Below are 21821 nucleotides of genomic sequence, written 5' to 3'. Positions count from 1 at the left end.
AGTTAAATGGAATTACAGCTGACTGTAGTATTTATGGTGGTTTAAGAACCCTTTATAATGTGTAAAAAAAAAGGCTAAGTGCAGAAAGTTTGTGGCTAGAAGGGGCACGGATAGGGTCATCTAAAATCAGATACTTCAGCAAAGTGACTACTGAACATTATTAATAAGCCATGCATAAACCAGTAAAGGAAACCAATGAACACTTGTTAAAGAATGTTGAGGGCACATAGTTGTATGGGGTTCGCACTGCAAGGAAAGAAACACACAAACATTGTGAAATAACACAACCTCATGCCTTAATGAGCAATATCCTTCCAATGAGATCATTTTGTGATATAGCTGCTTCAATAAATGTCTGTCTGTCTTTAGAACTCAGATAACGGATATGGTGTACAACAGATTAAGCTGAAATAACTTTCTTCACACTTCACAGTTTTAAAGTAAATGTATTTATTTGAAGAAAAAAAAAAAAGATTGTGGGGTGGGGAGAAGGAAGAATATTTTAAAATACAAAAACAAAATTACAATTATTCCATGTAAAGCATTGGGCATATTATATACAATATGTACATATATATTACAATCCAGAATTGTGATGTAAAAATAAAAAAGTGGAGTGTCCGACTAGAATAAGTAATTCCAAACCGTGTAGAAGTCTATCAGCTGACTTGATATTTATTTATGAAGTATTATTACATATTAAACCATTTTATGAAATATTATCCATGCAGATATACATTTATGAATGTTGGGTACCAGTGATAATCACAGAACCCAGTGTGTTATAACGGGACATTTATGGATTTAGACACATCACATGGATACTGCAATTGCGCAGAGTACAGCTAAGGAACGTATTGTTGTTGGCAAACATTCACATGCGGTATGGATCGTTCCCTCATTTTTGAGAAGGTGTTTCAAACGTGCAATTGTTGTTGCATGGACATACTGACATACTGATTTGCGCCAAAGGGCTGAGTGTTCAGTATACTTGTGCAAAAAAATAAATAAAAATAAAATGTTGTATGAGCCATTTCGTTCGAATCAATTTTTTTTTTTTTTTAAACCCAGACCCTAATTGATAAGCCCAGGAGTGGATTTAAGGTGATTTGTATCAGACAAAATGGCTCAGGTGAATATGGCGCAAATCTAGTGTTCAGCAGCTTGCACCGTCACATATTGTGTTTTGCCCTCATTCACAAGTACTGACAGGAACATCTCACATATTGTATCACGTTTCTCACAGCAAGATGCAATAGTGACATGGTTCCTGCAGATTTTTCTGCCAGAAACTGAAGGTAATCTTGCTCTGTAAGACTGATAGGTAGAAAAACAAAAAAGTCTAGGTAAGTACTTCTCTTTCCTCCTGTCCCACTCAGGTACCACTATACTAACAAATACGCCACCTTGGGTAAGGTCTTTGGCAATAATGTAAAGACTGTGCAAGTGACATTGGCAGTTTAATTACAGTACTTGCTTGGCACAATAAAAACCCAGATTCACAAACCAACAGAAGATAAACATATGTGAATATATTTTTGTGAAAAAAAAACACAAAACAAAAAACTTAAAATATAAATATATTCACTTTCTCTGCCTGTTTTTACTCTATAATAAGGAAATGATAAAAGTACACTAGAAGAAAAGTGTGAAGGGAGAAACAAAACCAATCACCAGACAATACATATATCAGAATACATGAAATGTATAAAATAATTAGTGCTTTCCCACTACACATGCACCTTCCAAATAATTAAAATCTGCATGTTCACTGGGACTATTGCTAGATTGCAATACCCATCAGTCATTGTGTTCCAGCAGTAATGGGAGAGCCGCAGGCTGCCCCGGCCAGATTCAGAGTAATGGTTTGCTGGAATTAGATTAGACTTTAGTAGTTTTTCTTCTTTTCAGGTAACTGCACAGCTCACACTCTAGTTGAAGCTTTGCAGTAGCTGCCTTCACTGTAAACAAGATCCAGCTCTGGGTTTGTGGCTTTAGGGAGAAGGTACCACCACCAAACGAACATTGCGTATGGTCTTTTAAATTAGTTTTTTACCTTTATATAAACACAGTTGTGTTTTCATAAAACAAGACATGAAGGGAAACAGACACAAAAGCAAAGAGACTACACACCGGAATGGGGATGGACAGAATTTTGCTATCCAGATGTTGTTGGAAATCAAATTTCAGCATTTTCTGCCAGCAGACTTGGGCACGTATTCTAGAACCTAGTGCTGCACACAGAGCAAACCATACGTACATGTAGACCAGAATTCACTCTAAATAAACAAACCCTTAGGAATTGTTAATACAAAGATAGCAGCTTAATAAAATTGAGCAAAGATTTTATCAGGCACATGTTTTCAGGTTTTCTTCCAGCATTTCACTTTGTGCTGGTGCTAGCCTCGCTACAGGTAAATCTCCACAAGAGCAATAATTAAAAGGAATCCCCCAAAGACCTAAATGACCACAATCCACTCTCAGTGTAAATAGTCAGACAGGTTTACAACATACCTGGGGTCTACCAGAAGCCATTTAGCTCCATTAGATCCACTGAGCTAAGCCCTGCAGTAAATGGCCAACTAACTGGCTGAGAGCACCAATTGAGCACTCGCAGCCAATAGTTGCCTATCTGCACTGCTGGGCCAGCACAGAACATGGATCTTCCAGGCTGCAGATGACTTGGCTACATTGGCCCTGTGGACCCCAAGTAAGTCTGTCAAGTTGTTCACAAACAGTTTGGCTAATTACATTGGGAGGTGACTACTACAGTAAGCTTCCTTTAAAGAACATTCCAAGTAAATTAACCACTTCATTGAAATAGTGGTTATTGTGCACATAGTGTACCTTTAAAAAGAAAGCCTATATTCTAGATCATTTAAAAGCAGTAATATTTTTTTCTAAATTAAGTTAAAATGTAAACAGTGGAAAATCCATAATCACAGATAACGAAATAAGCAGCAAGTCTCAATGTAAACATATTTACATTGAGGTCTGATGTATTTTTCCAGACTGTTAAAAGTCGTTCCTTTTAAAACTCTAGAATATGTGTTTTCCCATAAATTATTGTTTTGTGCAGATTTGCAAAGTATATAAAGGCACATTAAATATTGGTCAGAGAGCCAACAGCTATAGGCAAAACAGAGTCTGATTTACTAAATTATTTACAAATATTTAGACTTTCCCACTGTGTAAAAGCTCAAATTTGTAAAACATCTAAATTGTAGGACTTAAAGCAGTTTCGGTGACGGAGCACAATGCTCCCATTAAATCTATCACATTACAGACATTTACGGTGTCCCAGGAGAAGGATTCACACAGTATATAAACAAGAGACCAAAAAAAAAAAAAACATTTTTTTTTTTTTTTTTTTTTTTAAATTGTTCACTCAGGCTTCCATTCTGGTAGTGTCAAAAAAAAAAAAAAAAAAAAAAAAAACACAGGGAAACGGAGCTTTCTTTAATTTTACCTGGGTAAGAAACATTAAAAAAAAAAAATACAGAATGGGGTTAATTCACTAAACACTAATGAAAAGGAGACGAAACTGCAAAATGTATGCAAAAATGTTAGAATTCTGCTATATTTACACCATGGCTACTTCAGCCTAAATTTTGCAATTTAGTTTCCATTTTACTAAAATTCATGGTTTAGGGACCAATCACAGTGCTGTGGGAGAGTAACAGTCTGAAGAAATGCCTCCTGTCCTCTTTTCCAGTGAAATCGGTCATTGAACACAGACCTTGGTTCAGAGGGAAGCTCACTTCTTAAAGCTGAAGTTCTTCCACAAGTCATTAATTGTGGCTTGCAGTGCCGGCTTATTCTCATTATTATGAGTAGCTTTTGTGCGGCCACGGCTGCTCAGGCCACTGGCTTTGGCAGGTGCAGTTGGCTTCACTTTTTTCCCAAACCCAGAAGACGTAGTCTTTGATTTAAGGAGTCCAGAAACCTGGAAAACAGGAGTAGTATTTAGAATATAGTTTACATCATTAGATCTTACAATACAAGTTCAATTCATGCAATATCATAATGGAAAAAGTTATTTTATGGCAATCAAACTAAGGTATAAATGAAATGTACTGCCAGTACCCATTTCCCTCAATTAATTGCCTTATTAGAAGCTCATTAATATATCAATGCTATAATGTAGCTGCATTTATAAGACCTGTACAGCATTGCTTATATAATTCTGCAAGTGATTGGTTTGTAGAAAAAGGATCACAATGTTGCCACTGTGCAATAACTACCTTGCTGTTAGATGTGATAATCTTCCGTTCGGGAGGAGATGTTTTCAGAGTGAATTTGCAGGGAGTCTCCAAAGAGTTGTCCAGCTCCTTATGAAATAATAAAGAAAGCAGATAGCTCAGATTGGTTGCACATCAAATTCCACATTATATTTTATTAATATACTTTTAATATATTTTTATATAAAGTGTGGTGTGCTTATATATATATATATATATATATAATCAGTCTGTTTTTCTATGATGACTACATTCCTCTCTGAGATGTACAATGGTTTTTATCAACCTACAGTGTTTCAGTCTCTCAGATTAAGTTTTTAGTCCCTTTATTTAATGTAATTAGCAGTGACGACAAGTCATACAGTGTAATACTGCAACATGTCCTGAGAACAAGAAGAAAACATAACAAAATTAAGGAAAGTTGCTTGCGCCATTGTTTCAGGGCTGGCTATGTCAATTTTATCCAAGTTTTGCATGTCTCTCTGTTGCCCGCACAATTTGCGTTGACCTTTATCTCTGTGCAGTGGTTTATGGGATAGACCTTTTTGCAGCTGCAGACAGGCCATCTACAGTTTTCAAGGACTGAAACTTTCGGCTTTAACGTGTTTAACAAATCCCATTTAAAGTGCAAAAAGGAATCTATATGCGTATGTTATCCGAACCAAGGATTTACATAAATCATACCAAAATGCAGAGAGTTAGAAAGGAATAGGTTCACCCCCATTTTACCTCTGAGCTAGAGTCTCCACTTTCCACAACATCTTGTGTTTCTGAAGGACTTGAATCTATACTGAACACTGTATTATCCGATCTTTTGGGACAATCTGTCTTATCTCTCTCTGTGTTGGGTTCTAAGCAAGGCTTCACTCTTTGAAACTTTCTAAGAGACAGCAGAGATGGAGAGACAGTGAGAGCCTTGGAGCTGCCTGTGGTCAGACTCCCAGACCAGCTGAAACAGCCTTTTGGGCTAGATACAGGAGCTGCCTGTAAAGACAGTCTACAGTCCTCTGACACTGGAGAGGTACGCAGCTCCTTCTCAGTCTTTACATCAAACTCCTCCTTTATTGCTTCAGTTTCACTGTCAATCTCGATTATCTTTGTGCCACTGTCAACATTGTCACTTTCGGACTGTTCTGTTTCACCCATCAAAGAACTGGATTGGTCGGGTGGCTTGTAGAAAAATCTAAAAATAACAGAAGTTATATTTATTTTAATCCACTATGAAAAATAAACATATAATAAACTTTCCTATATAACAGCTCCTATAAAAAGGTGTTTAAAAAAAGAAAAATGAAATATTTTTTTTTTTTTTTAAATATGTATATATCGTTTTCATTTAAGCTTTGTTTGCCAGAGTGAAAAGGAATGTACGAATACATAGTCTGGCCCTGAAATATTTTAATCAGTATTACAGCACTTATTACACATGAAGAGATGGGGGTGGAGTTACTAGCCAGTTTGGATGTATTGTTTAGATTTAATTTAATCATTGCAATATTCTATAGTAGATTTATAATTTGTTTGTATTGCTGCCAGATTAGCTCAAATATTAGATTACAGAAAAGAGAAAGAAATATATAGGTATAATGAGGAAATGTAACCTAGAAGGGGATGTGGGTCTTCTTACAGAGATGCTAGGTGAAAAATAAATAAATAGGATAGACGTGAACATCCAATTTAGGTTCAACATTTCTAAAATTACTCGCAAGCTGAATATTGTGGACTGGCAACAGCTGTGGGGCAGGAGTATAAAATATCCTAGGACAGGACACAGTTAGCCAAAGTAAGGAAAATAACAAATGTTGAGTTTTTGAACTGAGACCAGACAGAGTACAAGTCAATCAATGCTTATCTGTATCACGATTATCACGACTGATACTTTAACAAGTTACGTACCTGCTCCTCGTCCCCATGGCAGACACCGAACCCCCTTCCTCACTTCTTCTCTGCAACAAGGTAGCAAATTTATTCCGGACATTTGGCTGCGAATTCTGCGCCTTATTATTGGAACAATCTTCTAATGGCTGTAAGATTTTAGTTGGGCTGATACTCTTCAGTTGAGTTAAAAGATTATCCGGCTCATGTTTGGCTTTCTTGTTTTTAGAAAATGAATACTGGCTAAAGATATCAGAGTCTGACATGCCACCTTTTAGACAAAGAGAAGTAAAAAAACGATCAAACCTTTAAAACAACAAAAAAGCGAATTCTTTATTTTATTGATACATTAACCTAGCTACATACAAATGTGACAGTAAGCTCAGAAACATCAACTGTGAACTATGTTTTTCATGATGCTCAGTGAGCCACCTGGCTACATTTCATATGATGCCCACAAATGTGATCCTCCTCAAACTAAGCCAGAAAACGTGAATTTGTGAGATCCCCTTCACCCTCTGCAAGCATACTTAAAAGGGACACTGTAGGCACCCAGACAATTTCAGCTAGTTTAAATGGTCTGGGTGCAATGTCCCATGACCCTACAGTGGTAAATATTATAATTAACTCTCAGGGTTAACTCCACTACAGGGACTTCTGGGAGCTTTGACAACTTTTAGTTGTATAAATGACGCTGGATGTCCTGACGCTATGTATGAGGACTTCCAGCGTCACCGGAATCTCCATTGATTAATGCTTTCCTATGGGGAAATCCTAGTGCGAGCGTAGGTGGAGTCTGACCCAGCACCGAGGGACATCGGCGCTGGATTCAGGTAAATGACTGAAGGGGTTTTAACCCCTTCGGTGCTGCGGGAGTGGGGCACTGTAGGAACCTACAGTGCCTGAAAAACTGCTTTGTTTTCCAGGCACTTTAGAAACCCTTTAAGTGCAAAACCAAAAGAGAGAAGTATTTAACTTGATTACAAGCTTCCATTTATCTATACCACAGGTCCCTGCACAGCTTCTCTGCTCAATCACGGGTTAACCTAGTGGTAGGCCAAGCAGTGCAAGCAACATCACAAGTGTTCAGGCAGAAACTGTTAAAATGTGGTAGGTTCATAAAAACATTTAGCACCAGTGCCATAACATAATATTGATAAATAGTGCGTCATTTACTGATCATTTAATTAATTTTCATAACAGAAACATACCATCATGAGGTCTTTTTGCAGTCTTACTGCTTGGGAGAATTAACCCGCGGGGGCTGTTATTGTCCTCACTTTGTTTCCTTTCCGTTGCCACATATTTTGATGGCGTGTAATTCCTTTTCCAAATGCTCTCCGCAGGCGCAATGTCTTTGCTTTTCCAACTTTGGCTCCGTTGTTTGGAAGGCTAAAAAGACAAAATGAAAGTCAAATATCTCTGTGAATTAAATGCTCTCTGAAGCACTAAAGAATCCAAATATTTTCCTTAGGGTATATGTTTAAAGACAATCTTAGAATTAATATGCTTTACATATACCCCATACATTGCCGGCATTCATAAAGAAAATACAATTTGTCGTCTTGATTAAATGAAACAGAATGAGGTTTTTTACAAGATGTGCTGATAACATGTTGCTAGAAGTACAGTAGATGCATCTTATATAAACATCTTGTGTTATACCTGTGGATCATCTGGATTGTAAAAATCAATCTGTTCCATGGTGTTAACGTCAGCGTTTCCAAGAGCAATCTGCAAAGCAGCCGAATCACCAATGTTTCTAGGTTAAATTAAGGAAAAGGAATAACAAAAAAAGAAAAAAAAGAACACAGAGGGGAACATACGACAGGTGAGATTTTAGGTTACAGGGTACAGGGTAGATAGGTCACACAAAAACTAAAACAAAACATTCAGGGTTAGCCACTAAACTGAACTGTTAGGAATTAAAAGCATAATCTTCAGGCAAAAAAAAAATTCTAAACTATGCTAAACTATCTCAGCACTGTGGACTTAAATCTGCAACTATCTCCTGTCAATTCACAGTTAAGTGAATTACTGTAAATCTATATATTAGATTAGGGAAAACAGTTTTGTCACCCCACCACAGGTTTAGGAGAAGGGGGGAGACCCAACCTCCCCACCCCCAAAAAAGGCAAAAAGATTCTAGCTTCCCACTAGGAAGATTCTAGCTTCCCACTATCCCAGACTGTACAAGGTTACACGTCTGGAATTTTAGGAAACATTACATTTATAAAGTGATCCCAATGTACGAGGTCTGTCCGGAAAGTATACACGTGGAACCCTTTGACATAGTGTACCAACATCGTGGAACACCTCCAAAAAAATATTTTGCGCCACAGCGCAAACCTTTTAAATTAGCCGAGTGTCTTTTATAGCAAATTAGTTTTTCTGCTATACATACACTAATTTATACAGATAGTAAACAGATTCTAGTACATAGGAGCTAGTGTGCCTTTTTGTGTAAAGTTGGTGTTTGTATGTAATTTTAGCTTCTTAACCCCTTAAGGACCAAACTTCTGGAATAAAAGGGAATCATGACATGTCACACGGCCTTAAGGGTTTAAGGACGGCGGGCATGCTATGCCGTCCTTAGGGACCTGGGTCTAAACGCCGGGGGGCTGCATAGCACGTCCCCGCCGTCCTATGTACTTACCCAGTTGCCAGTGATCGCGGTATAGGGACTTGGTTACGTTGCCTTTGAGACCGCATGGTAGCCCAGGAATGAAAATTACCCCTATGATGGCATACCATTTGCAATAGTAGACAACCCAAGGTATTGCAAATGGGGTATTGTCCAGTCTTTTTTAGTAGTCACTTAGTCACAAACACTGGCCAAAATTGTCGTTCAAATTAGTTATTTGCATTTTTCACACACAAACAAATATTAACACTAACTTTTGTTTTGTGTGTGTAATGTTTATGTTTGTATGGGATGTGTTTGCATGTTGTGTTAGTGTTTGATTGCTGGGATGTATGCACATACACTGCTACATACATATTTACACACATATAGACACCTACACACACACAGAAAAAGATACACACCTTGACACATGCACACACTTTGACACACAGATACACACAGTAGCACATATTCAAACACTGACACAGATACAAATACTGGCACATACACACTGACAGATATATACATACTGGTACCATTTTTTGTTAATACAGATATATACACTGGCACATACACACTGATGCACAGATACATACACTGGCACAGATAGAAACACAGGTACACACACACACACACACACTTAGATGCACACACTGATACACACACAGGCACAGATACACACAAGTTAAAATGTTTGTATTTGCAGTCACCTTCCTGTTAGCTTACCTTGGTGCCCAGGAGGGTGGCTTGCTTGGAGGTCTGGTCCTGTCTGAGGCTGATGGGAGTGAGCATCCATGCGGTGTGCTGCTGCCTCCAACCTAGTTATCACTCACTGCATTCCTCCCACGCGTCAGTTTCTCTAATGAGACTGGGAGGACGTGCTGTCACTTCCTCCCAGTCCACCGATAGTGCAGGGGCCCAGCTTAAAGAGCCACGGCTCCCGACCAGGCCCTTGTTCAGCGATAATAGCCATCAGGTGGCCCTAAGTGCATGAGCCACCCGATGGTCAGATCACAGCGGAACCCCAATTTTGTTCTCGAAGGGTTCCGCGGAACACTAGTTTGGAAACGCTGAACTAGCCATATAATTAAAAAAAAAAAAAAAAAAAAATAGAAACATTTATTGAAGAAGATACAAGAAACATTGTACATAAGACAATGATGCCACATTCAAAGTAGGCACTTTGGGACCTTACACAGTTCTCCCAGCATCTCTTTATCAATGTTCACGCATGCGCATTACAGTTCACTTTCCTTGCCTGCCAGGTTACATCGATGTGGCGCAAACCGTTCTCATTATATATACACATTATTGTCCAGTTTGTATTTTTGGCCTATTTATTAGAGAATCCCTACAGAGCGTGCAGGAGAGGTCTAGAAGGACAGAAATATTTGGTTTAATGACTGCAAACACAGCACAAAGGAGACTCAAACGGCAGTGCATCTACAATCCAGTTGTCTTTATGCTCTGGCTCATTTTTTTTTTAAGTATATCAACACCAAAAAAAAACAACAAAAAACACCACCCGATTTACAGACACATAAATGCATATATAAAAAGGATACGGTCCAGCATAATCCAATTCTTCAGGTTGAACGTCATTATCGTACGGATTCAGAGGAATCAATTTCCTGTTCACAGGGTCAAATACCAGTTGGTAAAGGAATGTATTATTGGCACGGACAAATCCATCTATATACCCATCGGGAACTGTAATATTCATTTTCAAGTACTGCCCAATTTTCTTTATGACCTATAATATAAACAGAAAAATTTACACATCCCAGAATATTTTAGAACTGGCAACAGACATTAACGGATATGAATACAAAGTCAAACACACAGACAAAAGAATGAAGAAAACACATCTGCAGAAAAACATTAATTCTTTTTGATATTTGGACCATTTGAAGTGACTTTTTCATAGCTTTTGTACAGCATATTATATAGGATCAATAACATTCCATAAGAGACATGGTTTTAAAGAAAAACTACCTCTATTTACGTGGTGCAGAGAATTACAATGCACATCAGTTTTGCAGAGCATGTTAAAATACAAGCAAAATGTAAAAAAAAAAAAAAAAGATACAAGGAAGAAAATTGAGGTTTGGTTTAAGGAAAAGTTAAATATATATCTATATATATCAGACTGTGTCACTTTTGTTCTACCAGTGACCAATAATTGGCTACAATGTTGACAGAACATTTCATTCACCCAATATGCCCATTGCTGCACAATCAAGACATATAGTTGAGATGTAAAAAGCCATTCCATCCCACCAAATGAGTTACCTTTAGAATATCAGGGTTGTTTGCAGTTTTTATAAGTTTACAAGCTTTAGCCAGACCAATGCCATGAATAGAAGGAAGATAATCACAGCCAGACAGAATGCACATATAACGAAATTTTTCTTCCGTGAATACGTCCCCAAGCTGTTTACACATTCCCAGCCGTGCCTGGTCGATTTCTAGACCGTTCCCGAACTTATCTAATTTTAAAATCACCTATGAAATAAAGATCAGACATGCTCACGGCTAGATCAAACAAATAATTTCACAGAGATTCTAAAGCACAAATAGGAAACAGGGGTAATACACTCAATTTCAGTATTCTATATATAATCTATATGTACAGTTACAGTAATCACATGCACAAAGAATTAGACACAAATTTTAATGGAGGTCCATTTAGCTCTGTAAGAAAGTACAGAGAACATGGTACTACACTAGAGCAGTTTTTCCCAACCCAGTCCTCAAGGCACACCTACCAGTCCAGGATTTAAAGGATTACCCAGTTTTGTCGAAGGTGTTTTTTCTTTTTTTTCTAAAAACACCTTAGACAAAACTGGATAATCCTTAAATCCTGGACTGGTAGGTGTGCCTAGAGGACTGGGTTGGGAATCACTGCCCTAGAGGTATAACGGGATGGTCCACGAAGGGGGGGTGGGCTTTGCTCTGAAGCAGTTGAACTACAACTTCCATGAAGTTTGTCAAACTCTGCGTGGATGGACATCATGCACAATTATAGTTCCACAAAAGCTGAAGAATTAACATTTAATTCATGTCAACCTGTTTTGTGGCCCTCATACACACATTGGAGTTACCTTTTTACAACCAAACGCCAGCAGATCAGAATCTTCAGTAATAATCGCTTGAGCAAAACCATTTTTATTTAAGTACGCCAGCTGGGAATCCGCTTCATAGGGAGCAACAATGCAGTCCACGCCTTCTGCGCGAGCAGTCTACCAAGCAAAATCCAGATATTACAGTCTCTTCACTAGATACACAAAGAATTCCAGTTGTATACATAGTTTGATTTAGCATGTATCATTCAACTAACTAAGTTAGGATGAAGAACATGGTCAGGACTGTGTAGGTCCTTAAAATTACATATATACACATTGGAAATTGAGCCAATCAGAAGCAGTCACTTATTATTTGCCGATACATTCAGAAACAGAAAATAAATGGGATCCGGTTAACATTTCACGAAGACTTGACCAAAAAAATAAAATAAAAAATAGCTGTCCACCTGCAAGAATTTAACACACGTCATTCTGATTTAGCAGAGCATCATGGGATATTTCGATTATCTGCTGTGATGCTGTTAGCCAACACTGTCTGTAACACCACTTCACCCCTGCTAGAACTTAGACCAGTAATACCCAACCGTGGCTGCGGAATACTACAGTTACCACAATGCAAAGCCAGTTAAATAATTAGCCACTCAATCACTCTCTACAAATGTATTTTACATGGCTGCGTTATAAAAACACAGGTTAAATCTATCCATTTCTGAAATCCAAAATGTGTAGATTAGTATAAGCACCCCTGAATAGGGCATACGGTCAGCTGTAGCCTCTTAACCCCTTAAGGATCAAACTTCTGGAATAAAAGGGAATCATGACGTGTCACACACGTCATGTGTCCTTAAGGGGTTAAACAATTCTGCAGCATTGCACTGCACTGAATATGTCAAAAAGGAACACACACATTCAGATGTCCAGCATATTTAACTCAAAGCCCAACGTGTTCAGCTAATGGATTTCTATTGAATATCCAATAACGAGTTAATCTTGAAATTTTATTTTAAAAGAAGAAATAAGTTAACACAAGTATTTTTTTACTTTTGAATTACAGTATAATGCAAGCTGTATATCCACCTATTTAAATAATACACATATTAGTATTTAAAAATAGTTCCATACTTTAATAACTTCATGTGCCATTGCAGAGGTTACGTTAATGGAGCGTGAAAAACAATCTCGGGCTTCCGATAATTTGCCTTCTCGCAGCAGCTGTTTCCCCTTTTGCAAATTAGTCTGCCGCTTCCTGCAAGACAAGATTTATCAATGCATTCTATACTGCACTCACCTTTGGCTGAGCAGACATGAACACTCAAACTGACATTAGCAAAGTCTACCCACTCAGTCACACAGGTGCTTGTGGTTTGTTTGTTTTTTGTACACAATCTGCAGCACTACATTGGAAGTCTCCATGCTGCATTAGTTTAAATCACAAACAAATGCAAGGAAATGTAGTCATTTTGTAAATATATTTTTATTTACAGAAATTTGCACACCATTAAACAAAGAAAGTACCGGTATATACCCCATCAATACCATCCAGGTCAAATAGACTCCAAAAAGTAACCAGTAAAATAAAATAAAATTTTTAGAGTTAGTTTTTCACGATACGTTAAATTGCCCAATTCGCTATTTTCCCAAAATCCAGTGTTTGAGCTTAAAATTTGCAACTCATGACAATTCGGTGCGTAGTAAATAAACGGAGCTGAAGCATGGAAAAAACAAGCAGCATGAGAAATACCAGCCCACAAAGTATAGTATAATAAAAAAAACTCTAGAATATTTGCAAATACTTACTCTCGTCTTGCTTTTTCAACATCTTTTTTGGAAGGCAATGTGCATCCATCAAATACAAGTATTGGTTTGACCCCGTTCATCAGAAGCATATGAACAAACTTCATACAGTAAGCAACATACCTGCAAAATGATAGCAATGACTGTCACATGACATATCCACATGCAGGTAAAGAATGCAGTGAATTAAGGGAAATAACTTGGGAGTTCATTTACTAAACCGAGTCAGTGGGCAGTAGAACTTGCCCTAAGCATCAAACCAGTGTGACCACTTTAGATGCTCATTGATATCCATTCATGGCATGGAATACCAAATAGCAAATTGTTTCTTAAGATGCCAAACCGAGAACAGTGCTTGGCACTCTGTTGAGGCTTATAATGAACTGCTACGTTTCCTTGTTTTTATGGTTATGTTTTGTGAATGAGTATTTTTTTATAATATTCATGTTTCATTTAATGAAGGCAATCTTCACGTTGAAAAACTCCCATGATTATTAACCACACATCATATAACAAAATCTAATGTAAAAACAAAAACTGGCTATCAACGTATATCCCTGCAGAATGTGATGAGACTTTATAAAGCAAGATACAGTAACAACCAAACACGTCACTTACTGGTCAGTTGGCTCTCCTTTAGCCAATTTTTCCGCACAAGCAAAAGCCCCTTTATGCAGCCAGCAATAGGTGTCCACAGCAACGGTCTGCCCTTTATACTTCTTCATGTGGACAGACTCAGATGCATCCTTTAGAAACTGGAGCAATCCTTGAATTCCCATGATTCAGCTGCTGTATCTACAGGAGTAAATGTATATCATTACTAAAAAAAAAAATGTCCAATTCATCACAAAGCATCTTTGCGCAGCTACTGATTTTACCTGTGTATACAGCACCACACCTCACACCTGTCCTGTTTAATCACAAGCTGTCTTAACTAGGTTTAAAATTATCCAGACATAGTTATGCCGAATAACGCAAACGCTATAAAAAAGTATGGCAGCAAGAAAGCTATTTCTCATTATATTGTAATGTATTAACCCCTTAAGAGCACATGACGGGAACTTTCCGTCATGCCGGCCTTTTACTTCTGAAGCTGTGTCTGAACGGGTTAAACTAGTGAAAGAATAATTGTGATTAGACTAGTAGGGGCTATTTATGTGTATCATTTATATGAGACACACAAGCTGACCAAAATGTATTAATCTAAGTCACCATCCACAAAATTGTTTAAACCCAAATCAGAGCTAGCCGGTGGCAAGTGTTAGGCCTGATAGACCCACTTAAAAGCCATGCTCTGCATTTTCTGGGTTTACTATGTGGGTAGCTTTGCATAAACACGACATATGTGCTGTGAATGTACACAACATCCTTTACTAGATATAGAGTTTATTAAATAGGTTCAATAAGTAGCTCATTAGCGCTCATATTAATAAGAATAAATGATGCTAAACGTGATCTCATGGCCATCATGTTATATTGCTATAGGTTATAATGGGGTCCATAGTGATGTACACTGTGTGTCTTACAGAAATGATTTAGATGTTCATGTATGGAGAAAGGAAACCATTTTTAAAGGACCACTATAGTGCCAGGAAAACATACTTGTTTTCCTGGCACTATAGGGTCTCTAGGTCCCCCCCCCCCCCCCCCACCATTAGGGTCCCCCTCCCGCCGGGCTCTAGGGTGAGGTAGGGGTTAAACACTTACCTTTTCTCCACCGCCGGGCTCCCTCGGGGACTCTCCGCCTCCTTTTCCCGTCATTGACTGAATGCGCATGCACAGCAAGAGCCACGCGTGCATTCAGTCAGTCCATAGGAAAGCATTCTCAATGCTTTCCTATAGACGCTGGTGTCTTCTCACTGTGAAAATCAGTGAGAATCGCGGAAGCAGCCTCTAGTGGCTATCAATGAGACAGCCACTAGAGACTGGATTAACCCATAGGAAAACATAGCAGTTTATCTGAAACTGCTATATTTACAGCAGAAAGGGTTAATCCTAGATGGACCTGGCACCCAGACCACTTCATTAAGCTGCAGAGGTGTGGGTGCCTATAGTGGCCCTTTAAGCTGCAGTGGTGTGGGTGCCTATATTGGTCCTTTAAGCTGCAGTGGTCTAGGTGCCTATAGTGGTCCTTTAAGCTGCAGTGGTCTAGGTGCCTATAGTGGTCCTTTGAGCTGCAGTGGTCTAGGTGCCTATAGTGGTCCTTTAAGCTGCAGTGTTCTGGGTGCCTATAGTGGTCCTTTAAGCTGCAGTGTTCTGGGTGCCTATAGTGGTCCTTTAAGCTGCAGTGGTGTGGGTGCCTATAGTGGTCCTGTAACCCCTTAAGGACACATGACATGTGTGACATGTCATGATTCCCTTTTATTCCAGAAGTTTGGTCCTTAAGGGGTTAAGCTGCAGTGGTGTGGGTGCCTATAGTGGTCCTTTAAGCTGCAGTGGTGTGGGTGCCTATAGTGGTCCTTTAAGCTGCAGTGGTCTGGGTGCCTATAGTGGTCCTTTAAGCTGCAGTGTTCTGGGTGCCTATAGTGGTCCTTTAAGCTGCAGTGGTGTGGGTGCCTATAGTGGTCCTTTAAGCTGCAGTGGTGTGGGTGCCTATAGTGGTCCTTTAAGCTGCAGTGGTGTGGGTGCCTATAGTGGTCCTTTAAGCTGCAGTGGTGTGGGTGCCTATAGTGGTCCTTTAAGCTGCAGTGGTGTGGGTGCCTATAGTGGTCATTTAAGCTGCAGTGGTGTGGGTGCCTATAGTGGTCCTTTAAGCTGCAGTGGTGTGGGTGCCTATAGTGGTCCTTTAAGCTGCAGTGGTGTGGGTGCCTATAGTGGTCATTTAAGCTGCAGTGGTGTGGGTGCCTATAGTGGTCCTTTAAGCTGCAGTGGTGTGGGTGCCTATAGTGGTCCTTTAAGCTGCAGAGGTGTGGGTGCCTATAGTGGTCCTTTAAGCTGCAGAGGTGTGGGTGCCTATAGTGGTCCTTTAAGCTGCAGTGGTGTGGGTGCCTATAGTGGTCCTTTAAGCTGCAGAGGTGTGGGTGCCTATAGTGGTCCTTTAAGCTGCAGAGGTGTGGGTGCCTATAGTGGTCCTTTAAGCTGCAGAGGTGTGGGTGCCTATAGTGGTCCTTTAAGCTGCAGAGGTGTGGGTGCCTATAGTGGTCCTTTAAGCTGCAGAGGTGTGGGTGCCTATAGTGGTCCTTTAAGCTGCAGCGTTCTGGGTGCCTATAGTGAGTGGTCCTTTAAGCTGCAGAGGTGTGGGTGTCTATATGGGTCCTTTAAGCTGCAGTGGTTTGGGTGCCTATAGTGGTCCTTTAAGGCAGGCTATAGGGTGTTAAAGGAGCTGTGAGACAGGATTAGCCCGCAGTAATCACTGCCTCCCCCTACAGTCAGAGAATCACTGTGTGTATTACTCACCCGGCCGATAGGGGACGCCAAGGATTCAGCCCTGTTATAATGAGACCCTGTGTTACCCTTAGCGCCCCTAAACCTGGCCCACTGTCCCCCAATATCAGCGGCTGCCAGTCCCTCTCCGGGTACTTTAAACCGTGGCGCGCTTTCAGGCCGTGACGTAGTCAGAGTGCTGGCGTCATTCCGTGGGGCAGGCCCTCAGAGCGCACGGGCTGCCATTTTGGAAAAGGTAAAAGGCCCAAGTAGGTGAGCAGCCATCCTGACAGAATGCACATTTTCCTACAGTAATGGAGTATATTAACCCTACTGCGTACAGGAACTCACTGATTAATGCTCACTTACTGTAATGCAGGAGAAATGAGGGGCTTAGGAGCGCGAACTACATCTCCCATGAGCACTTTAACATCAATACTGCCACTAGGCATCATGGGAGAGGTAGTTTAGGAATGCTCTTACTCCATTTGGCGCCAAAGACACAGGGGAAGCAAAAGTCAAAGCTCTTGCTGTATATTTTCAGTCCTAACACAGCAAGAGCTTCTGTGTGTTACAGGGGTTTCCCACATTAATGATGGGAAGTCAATATTTAATTGGAAATGGAGGGAAATATAATTATTAAGAGATTGTGAAAGAGAAGTCTAAACCAGAACTAATGGCTCTTAAAAAGTGAATAAATCAGGGACAGACCCAGCCCTGTCACACAGGGCTAAATAATGCTGAACAGATTACAGTATTCATAGATTTATTTATTCATATTATAAATATTGAATATCATTCTACATGTATCTTGATATTACTATATATAAATATTAAAATACACTTAGTTTGTGTGTAAGTGTGTGTGTGTATATATATATATATATATATATATATATGATCTAAGTATATATAATTTAATTTTAAACTGTTTTTAACCTTTTTATTTTACTTTTTTTCAGGCAGCAGGAGGACTACCTGTCATTCCAGGCACTCTCCCTGCTAGCACTGCTATGGATGGCTTTTCCGTCCATGTGATCATGAGGTCGTCGCAAGGAAGGCCGCAGGGGGACTCCCTGGGAAGCCAGGTAAGTTCCCCCTCCCCCAATGCGATTGCTGGCGAGCGGGTAAGTGCATAGGACAGCGTGGACGCCCACCCTTAAGGGGTTAAAGTTTTTTGAACGGTGTATGAATTTTCTTTCAATTTGAGGCATAGTAGAGAAGGGGAGGTGCAAAATACTTTGTCATTAAAGGGTTATTCCAATTGTCATGACCACTTCTGCATTTAGAAGTGGTAATTTTCATAGAAATCTGTATGTGCCATTTTTCTGCTTAAAAAAAACACTGTACATCCAGAGATATTTGTTACCAATCAAGCTTTTCACTAGAAGGACTTCCGGAATCGAAACAGACCTTTGGTCCGTTATCTGACACTGGATATCCTCACGTCCTGCATGAGGACCTTCAGTTTCAGATTTTCCCCATAAGAAAGCATTGAATAATGCCAATAGGAGCGTGGGTGGAGCCTGACCCAGCGCCGAGGGACATCGGTGCTGGATTCAGGTAAGTGACTGAAGGGATTTTAACCTCTTCAGCGCTGTGGGGCGCAAGGGAGGGGGTGCACTGCAGGAGCCTATAGTGCCAGGAAAATGGGTTTGTTTTCCTGGCACTATAGAATCCCTTTAACACCCACTCCCCACCCCACCAGGTATCAATCTTTGCCATCTGCTTAGAATACGGTAGCTTTTACTCCCAAGTGGTATATTATTAAAGGTTATACTTGAACCAAGACCTAAATCGAAAAAACACAGAAAACACTTATTAGAAACAGGGTGTAGCCTAGGTAGAACTAAGTGACTCTCTTTCTTTTATTTCTCAATATGAAACTTTCCTGTGTTTAGGGGATTTTGTGAATATACATGTACAATTGTACTTTTACTCTAGGGAACTGGAGGGCCTTAATTTGTTGTGTGAATTCATAAAATTCCCTAAACATGGGAACATTTTACATTGAGCAATAGAAGCAAACTGTCACTTAGTTCCATCTAGCCTACACCCTGTTTTTAGTAAAGTAATTATGTGGTTGTTTTTTTTCTGTTTTAATTTATATCAAGTACTTTGTTCAAGTATAACCTTTAATAAAATATGTTTTTTAATTCAATAATAAGATCCATGCAGAGTGTGGAGACGCTGAACGTCAGTGCAGCATGCTGCATACTATGCAGCACTGCCCTAGGAAGCACCTCAAATAGCCGTTTTAGGAGTGGCCATTAGAGGTATCACTAGGGAGCAATGTAACACTGCCATTTATCTGAAAAGGCAGTGTTTACAGTAAAAAAAAGGCCGCGGGGACTGACTATACTAACCAGAACAACTCAATTAAGCTGTAGTTGTTCTGGTGAGTTTAGTGTCCCTTTAAAACTCCAATAGTATTTTCAATGTAGTTACACATATTACTGTAGTACATATATGAGAAATACAAAAAACACAGTGTAAAACTGTATATAAATAAAGTGCAAGGTGAGGGATAGAATCACACTCACATGATTTAGAGCCATACCAGCTTCTGTGTAGAAAGTCTCGGGGTGCCTATACAGGTTAGGAGAAATTCTCCTCTTAGCAGGACATGGAAATCCCAATGTTTGGGTTAAAAGTTTACAATGAATATAACAGGATTCAAAAAGTAAAAACAATCAATGCAATGAAAAGTAAGGTGGCGAGGTTAATTATAGAAGTGTGAATAATGCAAAGTAAATGTCAGTAAGTAAAAGCTCACGGCTGGCATCACCACCTAAACAAGAGTCCAAAGTACGCAATAAAAGCTAAGGTGGCGTGCCTAATTAAAGCAGTGGTAATGCCAGCCGTGAGCTTTTACTTACTGACATTTACTTTGCATTAAACACACTGCTATAATTAGGTACACCATCTTACATTTTATTGCCTTAATTGATTTAACTTTTTTAATCCTAAGATGGTGTACCTAATTATAGCAGTGTGTTTAATGCAAAGTAAATGTCAGTAAGTAAAAGCTCACGGCTGGCATTACCACTGCTTTAATTAGGCACGCCACCTTAGCTTTTATTGCGTACTTTGGACTCTTGTTTAGGTGGTGATGCCAGCCGTGAGCTTTTACTTACTGACATTTACTTTGCATTATTCACACTTCTATAATTAACCTCGCCACCTTACTTTTCATTGCTTTGATTGTTTTTACTTTTTTAATCCTGTTATATTCATTGTATACTTTTAACCCAAACATTGGGATTTCCATGTCCTGCTAAGAGGAGGATTTCTCCAAGCCTATATAGGCACCCTGAGGCTTTCTACACAGAGCCTGGTACGACTCTGAGTCATGTGAGTGTGATTCTATCCCTCAGCCTGTATGCGGCCCTCTAGAGTGGCTACCTCCTCCCTCACCACCAAGATATCTGCTGCGAATAAAGCCTTAATGTCACACGGGAGGGCCTACTAGCCGGTAGATTAACATCCATCACCTGCACACCTGGTCTGGCCTCTGCTACTGCTCGGAATTCATTCAGAGTGTTCAAGTCATCTGCCCCTGAAGTGTTAGGCATCATGTGGCCCTGGCCTCTACTCTAGCAGGCCTGAGCTGTGGCATAGGAGGTCTTGTACCTGTAGCTTGTGAGGGATGTAGAGTAGCTGCTACCATCAAGTTTGACCCAGCCACTGTTGTCTTCATCAAGTTAGGTATGTCCTGCGCAGAACTGTGCTCTGAAGAAGGTGAGGGCTCCCGTAGGGGTGCTCTTGGGAGCACAAGTCCCTGGGGCCTGGTGGAACAGTTCACAGGTCTCAGGGGATTTTTGGAGTGTGGAGCCTCTGGATGCAGTGTTACAGTGCCCCATACTTCCCCAAGAAGTACAGGAGAGTAGACAGTCTCTGTCAGTCAGAAATTGAGCTGCTTTCCATAACAATTTCACTTTATATATATATATATATACAGTTTTATACTATGGGTTTTTTCATATTTCTTCTAGATGTACTGTATTCTATCTGTGGAACTACATTGAACATACTATTGGAGTTTTAAAGGGAAACTCCAATCCCCGGTTGCTGAAGGGGTGTCCCACGTCGCTGCTTCCTCCTCTTCCGCTGCTCCTTCTCTGTATTGCGTCGGCCGATGGGCGAGGTGGCGCATTAGCTCTCCCCATAGGAAAGCATTGAAAATGCATTTCAATGCGTTCCTATGGGGAAATGAGCGACGCTGGCGGTCCTCACATAGCGTGAGGACGTCCAGCGACGCTCTAGCACAGGTTTCCTGTGCTAGAAACCAGGAAGTGCCCTCTAGTGGCTGTCTAGTAGACAGCCACTAGAGGCGGAGTTAACCCAGCAAGGTAATTATTGCAATTTATTAAAAACGGCAATAATTGCACTTGCAGGGTTAAGAGTAGTGGGAGTTGGCACCCAGACCACTCCAATGGGCAGAAGTGGTCTGGGTGCCTGGAGTGTCCCTTTAAGTATTTTATATATACCATTTGCCACTGTGTATTTTTTATGCTGGTTTTTATTTTGTATATGTCTATATAGAACGGATTTTTTTTTTTTTTATTTGCTACTGAATTGCAAAACAGTCAATGTGAATAAACTGCCATGTACTAATATACAACCCAGGCTCCAATGCCAGAGGGGCTTTCAAAGCTTCAAACTTCTTCTTAACAGATTTGTGAAACTCCTGATATGAAATAATTTTAGATAATTCTAGAAAGTGAATGTCATGAAGTTTAATATTGTTCGATTCCGTCATGTTGCCGTAGCTAAACTCTATTATGTGTAGTAGGAATCCTGGAAACTCCTGTTCTGGGAAACTAATCTGTCTGC

At 39.8% G+C, this 21821-nt stretch overlaps 1 protein-coding gene across 1 annotated transcript; it reads right to left on the bottom strand.

The window, feature by feature from the left end:
• Positions 1-3512: 3512 nt before the first annotated feature.
• On the bottom strand, positions 3513-20715 carry EXO1 (exonuclease 1). Its single transcript, XM_063431637.1, has 13 exons — positions 20619-20715; positions 14241-14417; positions 13626-13745; positions 12951-13074; positions 11847-11984; positions 11035-11247; positions 10308-10495; positions 7782-7878; positions 7328-7508; positions 6138-6387; positions 4971-5424; positions 4245-4331; positions 3513-3946 (listed from the first exon to the last, which is right to left on the bottom strand). The coding sequence occupies exons 2-13, from the start codon at positions 14399-14401 to the stop codon at positions 3758-3760; spliced, it is 2202 nt and encodes a 733-aa protein (XP_063287707.1). The 5' UTR covers positions 14402-14417; positions 20619-20715; the 3' UTR covers positions 3513-3757.
• Between the last annotated feature and the right edge of the window lie 1106 nt (positions 20716-21821).

The sequence above is a fragment of the Pelobates fuscus genome, chromosome 9 (genome assembly GCF_036172605.1).
Source record: "Pelobates fuscus isolate aPelFus1 chromosome 9, aPelFus1.pri, whole genome shotgun sequence".
NCBI lineage: Eukaryota > Metazoa > Chordata > Amphibia > Anura > Pelobatidae > Pelobates > Pelobates fuscus.
This window is presented reverse-complemented; position numbering and strand designations above follow the sequence as displayed.